We start from the raw sequence: 21,450 nt of genomic DNA on the forward strand, positions 1-21,450 counted from the left end.
CAAACCAGAATATGCTACTCCAGCATTATCTAATTCAATCTATATAACAGTCCTGTGAGGATAAATATTGTTTTATTAAAGAGGAAACTGGGGTTCAAAGAGGTTAGATACCATATTTCATCAGTTCTAAGATGCCCTTTTGGAATGCGTTTTCAGTCACTGTCAGTGGGCTCCTGTCACGATTGAGTTGTTACTGACTGCACATGTGCTTGAGAACCTGCAGAATTAGGCAACAGCTAGGGTAAAAATCCTAGAGATAACAGCAGAGTTCGACTTCTCAACCATCAATATTCTTGAATGTAGAGAGGATAAAATTGTGTGGGAAACCCAGACATGGAGAACTCTGAGTGGAAATGTGATGTGGGGGAGCAGAACTATGAGTATAAAGAAATTCTTGGAATACCTGAATCAGATTATTCCACTTAAATTTTAGTTTTGACGTATGTTCAAGAATGATACATGATGAAAATCCAAATCTGAAGAAGGCTACAGAGCCCTTTTAATTTGTATAACTAAAACTTCTATACGATAAGAAAGAATATTGTGTCATCGTTTATTTGGCAGTCGTTTTTCTTTCTTAGTAGTACATTGAAATAATATTAAATCTTTAAAAAGATGATGTTTTATTTAGTTTTGATGAAATACACAAACATACCCAAGGTCACCCAGTGGGAAAGGTCCAGAGTCAGAACCTCACAAGCATGTACCCTGAGTCACTGCAGTGAACTGTAGGGTGAAAGGAAGAGGACTGGACAATTTTAATCTTACTCATAACTAACTTTCGACATTTTGTGTTTCAAGAAATTGAGAATTGTCAGGGAATTGGCAGTGATAAAAATATTGTGTCCTTAATATTGTTTGGAGAAACTTGGATTCTTCCAAATGCTGATACAATGCTTTTCGAAGCACTTACACACATGCATATTACCTGATTATTATGATAGGATATGAAAAACATGTGTCATCCCGCCATATACCAATGAAGAAACTGATACATTTGGAAATTAGGCAAATCGATTATACTACTCAGAAGTAAGAAGAAGTAGATCCTAAAGGAAAACAGAGATCTCTCTCTGGGTCCATGAGGCCTCTAATGATGAGCCTGCCAGAGAGGTCCTGAAAAGCATGCCTGAACTGAGAAAAATTCCCAGATTTGGATGAATATTGGAAAGACAGGGATTTTTTTTTCTAATTGAGGTATAAGAGACATAATAAAGTTAGTGCACTAATCTCAAGTGTGCATACAACTTGATGGTTTTTTTTTTTTTTTTTTTTTTTGCTAATATAACCACCATCCAGATCACGAAAGAGAATATTTCCAAAGTCTTCTTCCTGACCCTCCCCAGCCTATAACTCCTTCCCTAGAGATGATCACTACACTGGCTTATTTCATATAAAAGCGTGTACTGTTTTGTGTGTAGCTTCTATTACTCAACACCCTATCTGTGAGACAAATTTTTGTTCTTCTGTGTACCAGTAGTCCTGCCAAATAGTTTCCCAAGTGGTTTAAACTACTTTGTTTTTCCATCAGTGCTGTGGGAGGGTCAGTTGCTCCATATCTTTGTCAACACTTGCTGTTGTCAACTTAAACCATTCTAGTAGTATCTTGTTATGCTTTTAATTTTCAATGCTGTGATGACTATTAAGGGTAAGTACCTTTTCATAAGCTCTGGACATTTGGGTTTCCTCTTCTGTAAAGTGCGTGTTCATATTTTTCACCATTTTTAAACATTGGGTCGTGTGTCTTTTTCTAATTGATTTGTAGGAGTTCTTTATATATTGTGGGTAATGCTAAAATCTTCTCCCAGTGGGTAGGAATTTGAATGGGATATTTCCTCTCTCTCTTTACTCAGAGCATCAGGCATGATTTAATCATCACTTGGACCTCTCTTATATCTGAGCACTTTAAAAATGCATAGAGGGCTTCCCTGGTGGCACAGTGGTTAGGAATCCACCTGCCGGTGCAGGGGACATGGGTTCAAGCCCTGGTCTGGGAAGATCCCACATGCTGTGGAGCAGCTGGACCCGTGCGCTACAATTACTGAGCCTGCCCTCTAGAGCCCATGAGCCACAACTACTGAGCCCGCATGCTATAACTACTGAAGCCCACGTGCCTAGAGCCCATGCTCCGCAACAAGAGAAGCCACCATGATGAGAAGCCCGCGCACCACAGCAAAGGGTAGCCCCCGCTCGCCGCAACTAGAGAAAGCCTGCACGCGGCGACAAAGACCCAATGCAGTCAAAAATAAATAAATAAAAAATAAATAAATTTATTAAAAAAAAAATGCATAGAGACAGAACATTTTCCTAATGCCTTTTTAGCCTGTATTGACAACTCCTGATATGAAATTCAAATACCCTATATTGGTACATTTTAAGTTTCCAGTAAAGTGTTTTTGCCTATGAACTAAATATACGTGACAGGTAGTGAAACGTCGTAGCTAGGCTTTTAAATGTTAAAAACATTCAATTTCCAGCCTGTATCTCGTCTACCAAGAAAATGCTGAAAATACAATGCCAGAAGAGAAGAGTTTTATGAACTTGAAGGATGAAAAACAATTCTTTTAGCTTATCCATTGTACTGCTTTATAAATACATTGTGTGTGTGTGTGTGTGTGTGTGTGTGTGTTGGGGGGCTGCAAATACCATATTCCTCTTAGAAGTACTATAAAAGTGTAAAATAAAAGCAAACTATGTTGACGTACAAGCTATTAAGGAACCACCAGTAAGCACTGGCAGACCTGGTACCTCAGGGCTAACAAGTGTCACGTCTGACAGAGTCTGAGATGACCCTGAAGTCTTGCTAAAATCTGGGTTACGGCCTTACGGGCCAGATAAAACATTTCAGAAACCATTTTGAAAGACCATGTATGCCGATTCCAACAAACAAGAGGGAAAAAGCAGGGACTGGAAATAGTCAAGGCAAGATAAAGTCTTGTGATGCGTGTGCTACTCGGGGTTTTTTACGTTGGTTATTTTGCCTGCGAACTTTAAGCTTTTGACTCTCAGCCTAAAGAAAGTTTGGGGTTATTCCGATAGTGCATTATTCATTTAGCTTTCGTTCTAAAATATTTCAACAGTTAAACTAAATGAGTCTAAAAAACAATCCAATAACTGTTTGTATCATTAGCTCTCCCCTAAAATGGATTATTTTACTGTCTTTCTGAACCACCTCTTGCTCTTACTTAATTAGTAAAAGTATACAGTTTATTGAGCACTGATTCGTCTGTAGGATGTGTCAGGAAGTGGAGATTTTAAAAAAAACCTGAATAAGTTGTGCTCACAATTTTTAAGCAGCAGTAGTCTGTTGAAGACATAAAGCAACACTATTATCATTTAGAAAATGAGCCATCTCATTTCTTAGAAAATTCTGAAGCTTTCTGGTATCTGTTTCTGTGGAGTATTTTATAAATGATCCTTGTAGGCTTATTCTTATTTCACAAATTTATCAGAGACTTACTCAATTTTATATTTTCAAAAGATTGCTGGCTAGTAACTTAACAATTGTCATTCGTAAAAGGGACATTTAAATAAATAAATATATATATATATATATATAATTTTGGCAACTTTAGGAGAGCACAAAAAAGTAAAAATCACCTACAAGTCTACAATTTTAAGCACTTAACATAAAAAAGCAGAAGTCTCTTCCCTTTGTTCCTCCTTTTTACCCCCAGCTCCGGAGGTAACAACCTTTAACCGTAGCTGCATCCCCTTCCACACATTTTTATATGTGTTCACATAGGGTTGGCAGATTTACAGGACAAAATAAAGACACGCAGTTAAATTTGAATTTCAGTAAACAACAAATAATTTTTTCATATAAATAGGTCCCTTATAATGCAAGGGACACATTTAAACTAAAAAATTATCTGTTGCTTATCTAACATTCAAACTTAACTCAGTGTCCTGTATTTTATCTGGCCACCTTAATGCAGACATGTTCACACATACATAAATATGTACACTTTTCTTTTATCAAAATAGAATCAAGCTGTCTGTATTACTCTAAGGCGTGTTCTTTTCGATATCAATTTATCTAGCTAGCCTGTTAGCATTACCCAGGTTCTTTCTAACGGTTGCTTGATATTACGTTGTAGACTCATCATAATTTATTTAACTATTCCCTCATTGGTAGACATTTTAGGTGCTTGGGTTTTTTTGTTTGTTTTTTACTCTTTCAGACAAAACAGCATTAACGCTCTTTGTTTTGACTTATTCTGAACTGTGCTGCTGTTTCTGTAGGGTGAATTCCTAGAAGTGGAATTGCTAGGTCATAGCACATTTTTAAAACATTGTTTGTTCATTTCCTTTGTACTCATTCACTGAACAGCTGAAGAGGCCAAGTACACCTGGGGCACCCGGTCAGGTGGAGCCAATACTGCGTGGGAGGCACCTTCTTGACCTTGCAGAATCGGCCTCCGTCCTCCTTCACTGACAGCTCCATGAGACCAGGCACTGTGGTTCTCTAGCCCACACCGCGCCTGGCTCAAGAGCTGGCCTGGGACACAGACTTAGAATAATGAATATGAGTTTACTCAAGGGGTTGCTGTGAGAATTACATGAAATAATGTATGCAGAGTGCCTGGGTAAAAAAAAATAATGTCCGTAAAATGCTTGGGATGCTCCTTTATTTTTCTCACCCCACCCCCGTTTCCAGTTCCTTCCTTAGTGTAGAGGGACTCTAATCTAGTGAGGGAGACATCCCGGTTACAGTAAAGTAGGATAAGTTCTGTAACAGAACTAGACTGAGTGCTCTGGGTTTATAGAAGGGGGGCGCTTGGCTTAGCCTGTGGGTGTGAGGGGGTTTGCTCAGAACTTGGACAAAATCTACTTAAAATAAGTTCTGAAAGACAAATTGGAAAGAGCCAGATGTACAAGATAACGTGTGTTGGGGAACAAGGGCAATGGAGGGAATTCCTAGGCATAGGGGACAGCATTGCAAAGGGACAAAGATATAATGTAATAGAGCAGATCATCTTCAGAGCATAGAAACAGCTGGAAATGAAACCAGAGGTAGTTCAGGATCAGACATGAAAGTGTTTTAGGCAGTAGCTAAATTCTACCTTTGTCTTATAGTGAATGGTAGGTGACTTCCGTATGATTCAGATTTACATTTTAGAAATATCATTTAGTCAACACTGTGGAGAAAAGATTTAAAATGCTTAAAGCGAAAAATAAGTGCTGTGTTAGGATACATTGCAGTCATACAGGCAAGAGATACCGGCAACTTGACAAGGACCATAGAGATTGGATTTGAAAGGTAATTTAGGAACTACAGTTAGTAGCACTAGGTAACTAATTAGCTCTATGGTTGGGAGAAGAGAAGGAATCTAAAATGTCTGTCAGATTTATGGATCGATCATTTGGGTGGATGGTGGTGCCATTATATAAGATAAGAAATACAGGCTGGGGCTTCCCTAGTGGCACAGTGGTTAAGAATCTGCCTGCTAATGCAGGGGACACAGGTTCGAGCCCTGGTCCGGGAAGATCGCACATGCCGCGGAGCAACTAAGCCCGTGCTCCACAGCTACTGAGCCTGCGCTCTAGAGCCCGCGAGCCACAACCACTGAAGCCCACGCACCTAAAGCCCGTGCTCTGCAGCAAGAGAAGCCACCACAATGAGAAGCCAGCGCACCACAGCGAAGAGTAGCCCCCACTCACCACAGCTAGAAAAAACCTGTGCACAGCAACGAAGACCCAATGCAGCCAAAAATAAATAAAATAAAATAAATACATTTATTTTTTAAAAAGTTTAAAAATTAATTAGTTAATTAATTTAAAAGGTGTTCCCTTTAAAAAAAAAAAAAAGAAATACAGGCTGAAGAACAGAGTTTGATAGCAGTGAAGAAACTGTATTGTTATTTTGGGACATACTGAGATCAGTTGCTGTGGAATATTCTAGAAAACGTGAGCAGGAAGCATTGAAGTTTGCATGTCTGAAACTCAAGGGAGTAGTCCCAGCTGCCACTGTGACTTGGGATGCTCAGAATATGACTAAATGTTGGAGCCATGAATGAGTGAGGTGAGGAGGTGAAGGAAGAATTTAGAATTTAAGATTCTTTTGAGACACATAATTAGAAACACAAACAAATGCTGAATGTTTGTGGTAACCATTGTGGACAACAAACGGGAGCTTGCCAGAGACACAGAGAAGGCAGTACTGAGAGCCTAGATGAAATTGGAGACTAGGGCAGGTAACCATTCCAGCCTTCGTGTGGTGGTTTTCCCTCGGCAGTCTTAATCGTAGGAGTTGGATGGGCAGGTATTTACCAAGGTGAGGCCTCGGAGCATCAGTTTAAGGAGAAGTGGAAGATGATTTTTATGGTGCCTGGAAAGAGAATGATCCAGAAAGCTGACTGGGGGTTTTAGGTGGGCCGGGAAAAGATTTAGGGGAGGGGCATCCTTAAACCAGAACAGTACTCGGTGTATAAAATCTACCTGATTTTAGTACATTTGTACATTTAGTACTAAATGTACATTTAGTACATTTAGTAGATTTAAATCTACTTAGTATTTGAGTGCTGTTGAGTGCTAAGAGTTTCCTAGCCTTGGTGCTGTCCATCTTTCCCTAGACAGTTCCTATTGAATGGCCTATTTTAATGTTAACTTGCTGAATTCTTTGTAAGATAGTCCTTAGGTTCTTAACCAAGTTCTCATGGGTTTTTTTTGTTGTTTGTTTTTTGCCTTGGTGAAATCTCTTCAGTTCTATTTAGCCTAAAGATCCCCCCTTTTCTCTTGGCCTCCATGCTTTTCCTGACTAGATATGACCACCCAGAGTCTCTTCTTCCTGTAGATTGAAGAAGTTATTAGCCAGGAGCATATGGTCCTCCTTCCCCTGGAGATGCATTTGCTGCCTCTCTCCTAACAGGCTTCAGCTTAAAAATTCAGTCCTTGAAACAACACGAAATAAAAAATGTTGAAGCGCTGCCTCTTCTGAGCCCCCATAAACAGCTGTGCATGCAGCTCAACCCAAAACAGATAATATGCACAGATGTGTTTATGGGAAGGAGGCACGAATACGCTCAGTGTGTTGTTTTCGGCTTCTCACCACTGCAGGGATTGCTTTTCTTTTTCAAGGAAGAGGTACATTGTGGTAAGCAATGTTTTACGACCTATAATAAAAACTCTTGTAAAGACCATTTTTTTGACCAAATGAAGCTGTGTTCTTTTCAGAGAACACTTTCCTTTGCTCCTCTCCCCCTCTCTGTAACGGAATGCACACAGTTCAGCATTAATGCCTAACATAAGGAAATAATATCACAAATTCTAGTTCTTTTTTAAGCTGGGAAAGCAACCAAAGTTAATTATGTAAAAAAATTCATTAGTAATGTTTTTCCCTACTCAGTAGTAGCTTCTGAATATATATATTGAGTAAAAGTTTATCTTGCATTTTTATAGTAAATTGTTATTATCCCGTGAAAACACCCATAGGATAGTTTGAGGGAACCTCAACAGTTGGAGGCTCCATAGAAAAATCAGTCCCAGGATAGGTAAAAAGCAACTTAAAACCACCTTAGAAAGTTGGGTCATATACAAAGAGAGACATACAATGCACTCAGTGAATAACAACAGATGATTTCTAAGGACCCTTCTAGACACCCTAAAATGCTAGCAAGCTTTAGACTTTCAGAATTAAGAACAGGCAACATAACACTTGATTTAAATAAAATAATAAATATTTTTAAGATTGTATACTATGCACACAGTGGTGTTTTTTGACCTTAGTAATGACTGTTTGGGAAGATGGGAGACTGTTCATGTCCTAACTGAAGAAAACTAGATAGATCTGAACTTAGGGTGTTGCTAGATGCCATTGCTAATGGAAGGTCCTCTTCTTGTTTCATGGCACCAGTTCTGAACCTGGTAGCAAGCTGGGAAATTCACACATTGTTTTTAGTCCTCACAGCCTCCCTCAGGAAAGTATTATCTTCATTTTACAGATGAGGAAACCAAAGCCGGATGTGAGGGGAGGGGAAGTGGAGGTTAAATAGCCAGTCCAAGTTCACCTAGCGTCTAACCTGGAGATGTAGCAGAGCTCTCAGAAGATGGCTCACTAAAGTTGACCTGTGGAAACAAGCACTAACATATTGCATTTGTCTCTTGGATTGCCTTTCCTCTCTCTCCCTTTCTAATGTTTCTAATGTTCTAGTTCAGACTCTTACTATCCTATGTCCAGAGTAGAATAATAGCCTTCTTACAGCACCTCCCATCCACTCTGTGTACTAAAATATCAATAATAATATGCCATTTTTTTTTCACATTTTCACCAGTTTTCTATTGACCTCAAGACATGACACTATAAACTCCCTGCACCAGGCTAGCAACAAAGCTCTTAGAAGTGTGGTCCCATTTAGCAGTGCACCCGCTCTGGGGGCTGTTACTGGTCTCCAAATACCTAAGCACTTGCCCTCCTCTAAGCTTCTGCCAGTGTGGTCTTCTAGGCAGATGCTTCCCCACGTCAAACTGAGTAGTCGCCCACCGCCAAGATGGGCTGGGATGCTGCTTCCTCCTCAGCTTACTCATTGCCTGTAGCCCCTGTGCCATTTGTGGTCCTTGCCATATGCTGACTGAAGTGTGTAGGTGCATATCTATGTCTTCTCTCCCTGTTAAAACAGGAGCTCCCTGGGTCTCTGTCTTAGGTGTGTGTGAGTAACATCACCTAGCACAATGCCTTACACATAATAGGGGTTCCATATTTCTTTTTAATAAATGGTAGCAATTCATTACGTGTGTGTACTTTATACTATATAAAGTACTTAAATATTTAATATCCTACTTAAATACTATATATATACATATATAGTATAATATTATATAGTATCTTATTAAGTCTCTCCTTTTTGAGATTATTTCCATTTTTATAAATGGGAAAACCCAGGCCCACAAGAGTTGCAAGTGACCAGCCTTAGATTATATAACTAGTAAGCAAAAATTCAGATCCAGTGCTTTCAACTCTAAATCCAGTGCTCTTTCTTTTAAATCATACTGCCCTCAAAAATGGAAATTTACATCTCACGTGCAGGTGGCTCCCTTAAGTTATATACATTTCCAAGAGGAATTTCTTTTGTACTTCTTTTGCGCCTCCACTTAGCATTCAGTAAATTCTTAGCGAATAAGGGATAAACCACAATGCAGGAGCGTAGCCTTTTCACTAATGACTCAGGAATCAGTTTACTTAGTGAGGATATTCTATATAACTCCTGTGCAGAGCCAAGAGCAAAAGTCATTATATTTCAGCTTAATGCCTATCTATAGACTATTGAGCGATTCATCAAATCAAGTAAAATCAACAGATTTCTCTGTGTAAGGTACCCTGTTGGATGCTGTGGAGAGTATAAAGGTGTACCACATCCCCATTCCTCAGAGAATTTACAGTCCAGCTCAATAGCACTTAAAATTTTGTATTATATTCTTGACAAATCAAGTATATTATATAAAATAATCCAATATCTCAGTTCCACAGAGGCGGGGCAGGATTTATCCTGATTTTTGTAAATGAAAAACTGAGGTCTAGAAAAGTTAGGACTTGGTTAGTCAATTCGCTAGCGGTGAAGATGAAATAGAATTTAGTCAATAGCATGGGATTAAGACGCCACACTTTGAGAAACACTGACGTGACAATATGAAATTATAGTATTATTAGGAAACTTAGCCAGTTGTCCAGTTCTGCATCCACGTGATGACTCAGGCAAAGCGATTTGATGCATAGAATGCTTCTCTTAGGGATGAGAGAGGGTGTGTGACTTGCTTGTAGTCATACCCCTAGCTGTAGAACAATGTGTTCATTATAGGCCTAGGAGTATTATATTTATGATACAATGAACTGAAAGTCTTAACACACATAGGAAGATGTTTTAATAACTAATAGGTAGGAATACTGATTTACATGCTATGCCTCTTTGGTCCCTATGCCCTAATCCAAACCTGTTTTTTTTTCTGATTTCCCTGGAGTTTTGTTACCTGCTAAAGGATTCCTTCTTGGGAGGAATCAGTAAGTTCTTTTTAAGCTAACAGCTTTTATAGATTTCTTGGTCATTTCCAATTTAGTTTGGGCCTCACTTCTCTCCGAAAAGTCATTGAACATTTATTGGTACCTGTTAATACAGTGGGCTGGGAGTCTAGTGTATGTGGAGGAAGAGTGATTAAAACAGACCCTAATTCTCGTCCAAAGATGAGGCCGTAAGGCAGTGAGTGAGTGAAGATGGAGGAGGTCCACAGGAATTCCAGGAGGCAAGGCCAGAGAGCTAGGTGGGCTTTGTCTGAGGGTGTTCAAGCATGAGAATGATCTGACAGGTTCAGGTTTGCAGATCACCTTTGCAGGTTTAAGATCAGCTTTGCCAGAGAGTAAATGATGGATTTGAGGAAGGAGATTGGTGGGGAAACAGAACAGTACATGTAAGGAAGGATGAGAGTGAGATCCACTCTAGTGGGGGCCTCAGAGGTGTAGGAATTATATTTTTTAAAATGACAAAACTTTACTGAGGGACCTAGAAGAAGACTTGAATAAAAAAAGAACCATACCATGTTGTGTAAAGAAAGACTCACTATTGTAGAAATATCAGTTTTCCCCCAATTAATCTATAGTTTCTTAAAAAATACTAAAAGAATTTGAGGGAAGATATGGGAAGTCAATAAAATGATCTTAAAATCAGTCCAGAATAGTAACATGTGAGAATATCCAGGAACATTTTACAGAGAATGGGAAGAGGAAACCAGCCCTAACTGATATGAAAATATGTTCTAAATATTTTATTATTAAAAGAGAAGGTACTCTAAACTGAACCAAGTGAGTCAAAATCCAGAAACAAGCTCAAGTAATATAGAACATGATAAAAATGGCATTTAAAAAGTGGATAATTTAATAAATGCTTAAAACCTTTGCCTAAGATAGTATATTAAAAAAACAGAATAGCACACAACCATTAAAAATTGAGCAATAAGGACTTCCCTGGTGGTCCAGTGGTTAAGACTTCGCCTTCCAATGCAGGGGGTGTGAGTTCAATCCCTGGTTGGGGAGCTAAGATCCCACATGCCTCTTGGCCAAAAACCAAAACATAAAACAGAAGCAATATTGTAGCAAATTCAGTAAAGACTTCAAAAATGGCCCACCTCAAAAAATCGAGCAATAGACCTGTATTTATTGACATGCAAATGTGTTCAATATACATTATGATGTGAAAAGACAATTACAAAATTGTATACACTAGCATTTCATTTATAAAACAGAAAATAACTATATGTATGAGTATACATGTATGGAAAAATTATGAAAGGATACACGAATATGTTAACTGTGGTTACCTCTGGATGGAGGAATCGTGGGTGTTATTTCTTTCCTTTTTTTCCTTGTGTTTTGATTTTTTTAAAATTTAGCAGTGAAGATGCATTACATTTCTAATCAGAAACTTAGAAGATCTTTCCATTTTGGAGAACAGTGAAGAGGAGGGAGGGATCCAGTGTGAAAGGCCATGGCAGGGTTCAGTTAGGAGTGGAACATCCTATTGGCTGTTGCAAACCAGGTGGGTTACTGGTAATCTTCCAAGAGCTGCCGCATCTCCATTCACTGCAGCAACACGGTGTGGATGGGGAGTGAGAAAATGCACACCGCTGAGTCAAGACCACTGGCTAAGGAAGGAAGGGGGTTGCTTGGGTTGTTTATTAGTCAAGGGACAATAGAAAGGGAAGTCCCAGATACAGAAAAGGGTAATGGTTAGTCGAGCGAGGGGAAGGACTTAAGGAAGCTGGAATGAAGGAGATCTAGAGCATAGGAAGAAGATGAATACTGCATAGAAGGAAAGAAAGCTTTTCCACCAGGAGGTGAGGGAGAGGGGTCGACGCCAGTGCTTATAAATGTATAGGTGGAGCACAGGGAGCTGATAGCCTTCCCTTGATCATCCGTATTTCTCTCGGAAGTGGAGTGCACACTAGTGTGCTAAGAGAAGGAAGAGAGATGATAAGGTAGGGGACAGCAGTGAAAATTTAGCCTACAGGGACAGCGAGGGCTAACTAGGGACCTGTACGATTACCTGGTGGCACTAACGTAGTCAGGGTTGGGGACTGACTTCATATTGATAATAGACATGTATGTGATCATTTTTCCCCCTTAACAGCTCTCTGCAACACAGGTATAACAGCTGAAAAAGAGAGCAATTGGGCTAATTGAGGACTAAGCTTTGTATAGAGGATAAGATAGAGTGACCATGGAACCAGAGACGTGAGGGAATTGGCAGATTTAACGAATGATGCATGAAGAAGTTGCTCTCCAAGTTTAATTAATTGTGCTGTCTAATAAGTTTATGTAAATTTAAGTGGTATTTTGATATCCAAATAAATGTAATTAAAGTAACTTCTAAAATTTTTAATTAAAAAAAGATGAAAGTTAAGTAGTAACACATTCCTGGTTTTAGCTGTGGGAGTAGATGGCACAAAATGGAATGGAGTTGAAGAAATCAGAGTTCTCTGAAGCTAAGGTGTTCTTGGGATGCTGAGGCAGGCAGGAATGTGGTGAGTGTGGGCTAGAGAGGATGAGCCACGGTCCCTGAGGAATATGAAGGATTGACAGCAAATGATAGCAATGAGAAAGGGGATTTTGTGAGCATTAATTGAAGGAGGTATAAGTCTCAAAGACAAAAGGATAACCACTTGGATGGGATAATTGGCAACAAAAGAATGTTGGTACAGACCCCATGGGGGGCGTTTTGGTTGCAGGGGGGGCTATAAATGAAAGGTTGTGACCTTACTTAACAGGTTTTACTTAATATAATTTTAGTTAAGTTACATTCGTTAGAATAATTTTCAACTGCAGATTATACAACACGATGAAAAAATGGCTTGAAGTTAGAGCGTTATTGTTGCCCTAACTGCAAGGCTAGAGGTGGGCAGCCCCAAAGTTGATTTAGCTATTCAGTGATGTCATCAAAGACCCAGACTCTTTCCCTCATTACACTCGGGCATTTCCGTGTGTGCAGGTGATGTCTCCCTTTATGTTTCAAGGTGATTGCTACAGTAGCAAGTTCATGCCCTCAAGCAGTAGCATTTGGTGTGAGATGCACAGGTGGAGAGTGAGAGCTGGGAGGTGAGGAGGAAGTACAGCAGAGAGTTTTCTACAGTGGTCTTCTTATTAGGAGAAAAATGCTTTCCAAACCTTGCCCATATGTCTCATTAGCCAGAACTGGGTCCCATGTCCATCTCTGGATCAATTCCTAGCAAACGGGAATGTGGTTGCCTTGGACCAGTCCTTCATGGCTGGCAACCAACAATGTCTGCTACAGTAGGCAAATTATAATATGCTCCACTCTGTGGAAAACCAACTTCTCTAATACATTACCTCGTTTGGAGAGGAGGGAAGTACAGAGTGAGAGGAAAATTCTCAAAAGAGGGAATTGAGAAGGAGAATGGGGAGAGACATGAAGGTATTTTGTCCAGATGCAGCCATTAAAAAACATACTGTTAAAAAAAATTTTATTATAAAGAGTATGTGTTAAAATGGGGAAATATCCACAGTATATGGTTAAATAATTTTAAAAGGATCACAAAACAATGTGTCTAGAACAAAAACCATTTGGGGCATTAGCCAACAACCTAGTCACTTATACTTTGTATTTTCTTGTTTATGCAATGTTGATTTTTACATCTTGCCCTGAAGAAGTTATAATTAACATCGTTATTTGTAGTTTCAGTTCCCAATGACTTTTCCACTGTGGGTTAATAATAGCCGTCATGATGAGGTAATGATTCCTTCTTTCTTTTTTAGCCATTGCATTTTCCCTCAAACACCAACAATATTTCCAGGCTTGGTGAAAATCAGTGGTGATTTTCTTATTTCTAGTTAGTTGAGACTGATCCTTTACTTACTCGGCGTTATCATCACTTCCAGGAATGAACGATACATGGCTCCTTTTCATTCTCTCTTCAGAATACATATTTTGTTAATAAAATTTATATAGGAAACCACTTTTATTATGCTTTCATCCAGTTGCATAGAAGCAGTAGAAGTAGAAAGGCAACACTTGCAGTGAGGGAAAGGCCTTGCCTTTGTTTCTGCTGAAGAGCCCCAAGGCCGTGTGTTGCCTTCCTCAGCTAGATCTCCCCTCCCCTCCCTTTGGAACAAAGCTGCCATGTGGCTTGTGGCTTGTGACTCATCTCCAGGTCCTCCCATTTATTACTTACTTTCAATTTACCAATTACTACTTTCCAGGTAATCCGAAGCTTTAAGGAACCTGCTTTAACCCTCCTCTTGCTTTGTCAGAATTTGTTTTGCCCTTTGTGATTCGGGATGAAGCATTCTCTGGGTACTCCTAAGGACCAGAGTGAGAAGTAGGGGGATCCTGTTTATAATGCAGTCTTTGCGACCCATTGTTAACATTGTGAATTGATCAGTGAAAGTGTGAAGAAGCCCACTGTCAAGTTTTGAAGTAGAGTACGGTGTGGACGGTACAATAAGCTTGATGTGGTAACTTCAGGCAGATTCTCCTTGAGTGCAGAAGTGGAAGGAGTGAGTGAAATCTCCAGGGCATGAATGAACCCACCTGATTGACTACCCAGGACTAGGCTTTGTTATTCACTACTTCATTGCTTATGTAGTAATATTGTAGCACATTTTACAGGAGAACTGTGAGTTTTAAAAGATCCTGGGACTAGATTCAGCAATTCTACTTATAGGCATATACATCCGAAAGAAATGAAAGCAGGGTCACAAAGAGATACTTGTATTTATACACCTATGTGCATAGCGGATTCTTCACAATAGCCAAAACAGCCCAAGGGTCCATCAGCAGATGAATGGACAAGCAAAATGTAGTATATCCACACAATGGAATATTAGTCAGCTTTAAAAAGGAAGGAAATTCTGACACATGCTACAGCATGGATGAACTTTGAGGACATTATGCTAAATTAAATAAGCCAGTCACAAAAAAGCGAATACATTATGATTCCACTCATATGAGGTATCTGGAGTGGCCAAATTCACAGAAACAGAAAATAGAAGGGTGGTTACCGGGTCGGGGAGGAAGGGAGAAGTGAAGAGCTATTTAGTGGGTGTAGAATAGAGTTTCAGTTTTGCAAGATAGAAAAAGTTCTGAAGATTGGATGTATAAGAGTGTGAATGTACTTACTACTGAACTATACACTTAAAAATGGTTAAGATGGGAAATTTTATGTGTATCTTACCACAGTTAAAATTTTCAAAGATATATTAGTAATCAGCAAAAAAGGAAAAACAAAGAGATCCCAGGACTGGCCCTCATTATTGTCAGTAGTCCTCTGCTTTATGACTTTATCATCACATGATCTGTTACTTCTATTCCTGTAATTATAATCCCTACCTTAAGTCAACATGTTACCAGTTTAGTGTAAAAAAACCTTTGTTGTGTTGATCTGTGAGATTCCTTTAACATCCTTCATAAGAAGCAAACTGGGTAGGAGATCTTCATAAGAAACAACAAATCATTATGAAGACACTTCTGTCAAAACTAGGATAAAAAATTTGAAAAGACTGTGATTTACACATTGTAAGGAGAAAAAAATGATTATCCTTGTACAAGTTGTATATGTCTTATTTTTAATTTTTAGGTAGATAAGCTACTGATGTATACTTCTGTTGCTAAAACCTTGAGGATGTGAATACATCACTTAGATTTAGGTAGATGCATCCAAAAATACAGAATTGTCTATTGAGAGCTGTCAGCTTTGTAATTTACTGTATGGAATAAGTTGGTGTTTTCAATATCTATTTATCTTATTTATTTATTTTTGGCTGCATTGGGTCTTCACTCCTGTGCACAGGCTCTCTCCACCTACCGCAAGCCGGGACTCCTCGCTGCGGTGCGCAGGCTTCTCACCGCGGCGGCCTCTCCGGCTGCGGAACACGGGCTCTAGGCGCGTGGGCCTCAGCAGCTGTAGCACGCAGGCTCAGTAGTCGTGGCGCACGGGCCTAGCTGCTCCGCGGCATGTGGTATCTTCCCGGACCAGGGCTCAAACCTGTGTGCCTGCATTGGCAGTCGGATTCTTAAGCACTGCGCCACCAGGGAAGCCCTTCAGTAGCTTCTGAAACTAATTATACCTTTTGTGTAGTTGGAAAAAAAGACCCAGTGATAAAACTTTTTCCCATTAGAAAAGCTTGAGGTAGATTTTCAGTTTGCGTGTTTGTTTTGTTTTCAAAGAAGTAAGAGGATTAGTACTCTAGAACACCTGAGAGAAACTAATTGTTGTTACAAGGCTTTGAAGACTTCTGGTGTTCAGACTGAAGTCCAGAGTCTTTTTAGGGGCGTTGCCAAGGATAAAACCCCATCTAAAGTCACTGGGAGCCAGACTTCATTCCATGATGGTGTCCTGTTGAAACATGCTCCCATGTCACACGTTTCAGAAAGATACAGATTGAGGGCCTCCAGTGACTGTTTATCATGAGTGTGACTAGACATTTTATACCAGAATTGTACATTGTAACATTAAAAGGTTTTAAACCTATGTTTAACTTAATTGGCAGTATCCGTAGTTTCATTGCATTGCATCGCTAGGATTACTGTGAAATATTTGAGTCTTGTGTAAGACAGATTAATTTAGATTAAAATCTTGAGGAGCTAATTTAAAAGTATGTCTCACGATACTATAAATTGAGATAGAAGAGATGATAAGCTTAAGTAGAGAATCCTTTGAAATGTCTTTGATCGAAGAACTGCTTGTGATTCTGAAGGAAAGGTGTTTTTTTTCTTGCCTTGTTTAGTGTTACAGTTGATTCATTCATATAATGCTCAGGAAATGGGACCAGAGTTCTCATTCTATTTGTGACCAGAGTTCCTAACATAGGTGAATATATTTCCCTTTTCAGATTAGGTATTCTGATGAAAGATTAGGTGTTCCGATGAAAGATTGGGGTGGGTCCCCAAATCATACTTATTACAAGCCCATAATGCTCATCAACCTACCTTGCAATGGAATTACTGAAGGAAATGAGATTTTTGGCAATTTTTTTAAAAATCGTTAACTCAAGTCTCACTAGTTCAAAACTCTAATTGTAGCTGGATATTATAGGTTTAAAAGAAAACCCAGTTTGCTAACCAAAAAAATTTTTAAGTAGCCTAATAAAATCTAAAGAGTGGTAATTCTTATGTAGAACCAACTTTTTTTTTTTTTTTTTTTTAATTTAATTTTGGCTGTGTTGGATCTTCGTTTCTGTGCGAGGGCTTTCTCTAGTTGAGGCGAGTGGGGGCCACTCTTCATCGCGGTGCGCAGGCCTCTCACTATCGCGGCCTCTCTCGTTGCGGAGCACAGGCTCCAGACGCGCAGGCTCAGTAGTTGTGGCTCACGGGCCTAGTTGCTCCGCGGCATGTGGGATCTTCCCAGACCAGGGCTCGAACCCGTGTCCCCTGCATTGGCAGGCAGATTCTCAACCACTGCGCCACCAGGGAAGCCCCTAGAACCAACTTTGTATACATCCATAGGTGTCATTTACATAGAATCAATGTTAGTGCCAATATATGCGTTCTCACTGCCTAAACTGTGCTTTTATATGATGTTAAGAAGTCATTTTCATCTACACTGGCCTTTAAACAGAGGAGAACTAAACTCTTAGTATATGTACCAAAATAACACAACTAAAACCAAATAATAATGATTATGACATAGGAAGGAAAACTATGCAGCCATTAAAAATCATATTGTATAAAAAAGTTATATTTTAGAAGAATTTTGTTGAAGTGGCAAAATATTCATAATGAATTGTTAAATGTTTTTAAAACAACTGTAAAATATGTACAGAATAATAACAATTTTTATTTATAAATATATGTTATATTTATATATTAATATTATATTGTATGTGATATATATTGTTTATAATATTTATATATTATATAGAGATATAATATATTTATACCTCCAAATATAGCAGTATCTGTTTAAAAGATGTGAAAGATAAAAGTTAACAGTAAAGTTTTCTCTCTTCTCTGAGTGGTGGGATTTTGCATGATTTTTGTTCTTCCTCTGGATTTTTAATAAATTTTTTAAAAAGCTTCTATATGCATTAAGCATGTACCAATTTTATAATTAAGAAAAATGTAATATGTGCTGTATAAATACACAAATAAAAGCAATACATATGTATTTAAACTCAGTAGTTCAGGCTTTTCATAAATTAAGATGGGCCTTATTAGTATAATTAGTTGGTTCAAATTTTTACATATTTATTCTACTAATTGGCTGCTTAAACTGTTTGAACAATGAAACAGGAACCAAGCACATTTATTCTTTGTACTGTTTTAAATGGTTGGTGCTTAGTGTATAAGAAGCTAAAGATGACAAGCCAGCATGACATTAGTTTAGGTTAGTCATGCTGTTTAAAATCCACTGCTTACAAGTCATGTGCATGTGTTTCCAATAAAGACTTATTTGCTGCAGCAGCAGATTACTTTCGTTAACATTTTGTGCTTCATTTTCACACTCTTGTTTATTCATTCCAAGTTGTTTTACTCTCAGTGGTTCTTAAGTCTTGAAGGACTGTCTGTCCCTCAATAGTGCAGTCTTCTCCAGAGTTTTCATCTTTGGAAACTTAGAAGGTAACCCCAGCCAGTTCATCAGATCCATTTAGGTGGAGCTCAAAAAGAATTCCCGTACACCTGTGTCGTCATTGCACACTTGCTTAGTGCTTTGTTCACTGACCTTGTGGCACTGGCCACATTTTCTTCTAGTTGTTTGTTACTCTGTCTCCCTCAGGAAACGGGACACTTTAACGATTATCATTTGTTGAATGCTAACCGTGTGCCAGAAACTACTTCTTTACGTGCATTACTTCATTTAAATCTCGTATTATGAAAAGTAAGCACAGTTTTCTCCTTTTTTTTTTTTTTAAACAAACAGGGTAAGGCTTTTTTTTTTCTTTTTTTTTAAATTTTTATTTATTTATTTATTTATGGCTGTGTTGGGTCTCGTTTCTGTGCGAGGGCTTTCTCCAGTTGCGGTAAGTGGGGGCCACTCTTCATAGCGGTGCGCGGGCCTCTCACCATCGCGGCCTCTCTTGTTGCGGAGCACGGGCTCCAGACGCGCAGGCTCAGTAGTTGTGGCTCACAGGCCTAGTCGCTCCGCGGCATGTGGGATCCTCCCAGACCAGGGCTCGAATCCGTGTCCCCTGCGTTGGCAGGCAGATTCTCAACCACTGCGCCACCAGGGAAGCCCCTGTTTTCTCCTTTCTATAGGTGGAAAACTAAGGCTTTGGTTTTGAATAAGCCGGGATATAAAGACAGAACTCCCTGAAGGAAATACCGATACTGTAAACCAATAATCAAATACAGTCCAGCTGATGAACAAGTGTCCTCACAGCCCCTGCCAGCTCTGAAGCACCTGATGCTACCTAATCATTTCTCTAACCTTTATATGAACAAAATCATTCCATCCTCCCTTTACACACCATTCTCACAATATTTGGGGAGGGGGGTAGGTCAGTCTTATTAACCCCAGATTTCAGAGGGCCATATCATGGTCACTATCTTAAATTCCTACTTTCAGACAGTTTCCGAGTTTTAAATTTTGTATCTGATTTTATCAGCTGTAAAAGTAGAAGAAGATGTGACATTGGTTTATTTTCTGAATGCCCCCCCTCCTCCATGCTAGCTGATACTGTCAGCAGTAAGTGCTGCCATTTATTGAATGCTGGCTACTGTCAGTGCTTTACAAACAGTGATCCTATGGAGTAGGTTTCCCTATTTTTACAGACCTGAAAACTGAGACTTGGCGAGGTTAAATGGCTTACCCGGTTTTCCATGCTCATTCAATCATTGATCTAATGAAGGAGTGCATTGGGGATTTGAATCCAGTTTTCCTGGACTCTGGTTCGAATCAAGACTCTGTCTTTTGCTAGTAGTGTTACTGTGGGCTAATTACATACAGTTACTGTGTATCAGTTTCTTGACCTGTAAAATGGGTCAATAATATTGTTTACCTCAGTGTTGTGGTGTGGACTAAGTGTGTTACTAAAGAGAAGGTGTTTAGAGCAATGCTTGACACATAGTGACTGCTAAGTAATAGGTGCTATAATAATAAGAAGAACTACCATTGATGTTATCATTGTTTACTGGATTTTAATTGTTGGAATCATGTATTAAATCATATAAAAGTATATGAAGTAAAAAGTGTCCCTCTGTCACCAACTACTTCCTCTCCCCAACATTAACCATGGGCACCAGTTTGGGGTATATCCTTCCAGAATATTTCCTATGCCATCTGAAACTATTTTTAAATCATCCTTTCATTAATGAAATACAGGTCAAGAGTGAAATTTTTTGTAGTGATCTTGAAAATGGGAGAGTGGAGCAGTAGGGGGAAACAAATTCATTCATTCAGCAAATATTTATGAAATGCCTTCTCTATGCCAAGCACTCTCCTAAGTGCTGAGGATTCAGCATGTTAAATTTCTGTTTTGACCATTGATTGATTTTCTTTTTTGGTTTTATTTAGGATATGATGTTTCAGCTTCTCCGAGGTCTGGACTTTCTTCATTCTCACCGAGTGGTACATCGTGATCTAAAACCACAGAACATTCTGGTGACCAGCAGTGGACAAATAAAACTGGCTGACTTCGGCCTTGCCCGCATCTACAGTTTTCAGATGGCTCTTACCTCAGTGGTGAGTGAGAAAGTGCTGTTCTTTCATTAAACTTAGTTTTCTACTTTTGAATGACAAACTGCCCCCATTCCAGGCCCCTGATGTTATTACTGCCCGTGGTCAGTTGGTGGACAGAATGTCTTTGCACTTTTTATATAGCAGGCAGTAGGAGGAAAGTGTTATGCTTACAACTACAGACATATCCGGGCTGGGCTTGTTGTGGACAGAACCCATTGCAGAAATAGACGGTTGCTTCTTAGCCACTAGAAAGGAATCAGTTACAAGTTTCCAAATGGTTTTGCCATATGGCTTTTTGCCATAACCACTGTTTTCAGAGCTGCTTATACAGTGTCTAGGGAAACATAGCTCAAGGTCAGGGAGGAGAGAGCAGCAGGAATGTTGACCTGTCTGCAGCATCCTAGTTTGAGAAACAGCCAGATACCTGCACAGGTGTGTGAAAGCACTCCTGTGAAGCTGTGGTGCACGGACTGTGAAGAAATGAAATTTACAGTGAACTTGGATGATCCGTGAACAAGTAGCACCACGCTGCCAGGTGAAGGCTTCATCCAAGCCAAAATACAAAGAGTAAACCCAAAGGCTCTATTTTGGCAAAGAATGACAGTTATTCTGTTTTTTGTCTCATTCAGACACAAAACCATACTAGCTACTGGCTCTGGTTACCTTCTATTTCTCCTTATAGTTCATTGTTTCTGAGATGAATTTTCATGAAATTGTGCACCCAAAATATACAAAGAGGAGCCTGGAAGCAGGCATTAATATCCCTTGTCTTTGAAGGACCTATTTTCCATGCAGTGAATTCACGCATAGATTTTTTTTTTTTAAAGCCAAGTA

The 21,450-nt window shown here is 39.2% G+C and overlaps 1 protein-coding gene across 3 annotated transcripts in view; it reads left to right on the top strand.

Annotated features, from left to right (window-relative positions):
* CDK6 (cyclin dependent kinase 6) overlaps nt 1-21,450 on the top strand; it is a 227,453-nt gene that overhangs the window by 89,558 nt on the left and 116,445 nt on the right. For all 3 annotated transcript variants that reach the window (XM_068550663.1, XM_068550662.1, XM_068550664.1), the window contains exon 4: nt 20,452-20,619. In XM_068550663.1, the coding sequence (XP_068406764.1) occupies nt 20,452-20,619 (168 nt within the window). The remainder of the gene's footprint in view (nt 1-20,451; nt 20,620-21,450) is intronic.

This window comes from Eschrichtius robustus, chromosome 8 (assembly GCF_028021215.1).
Source record: "Eschrichtius robustus isolate mEscRob2 chromosome 8, mEscRob2.pri, whole genome shotgun sequence".
Lineage (NCBI taxonomy): Eukaryota > Metazoa > Chordata > Mammalia > Artiodactyla > Eschrichtiidae > Eschrichtius > Eschrichtius robustus.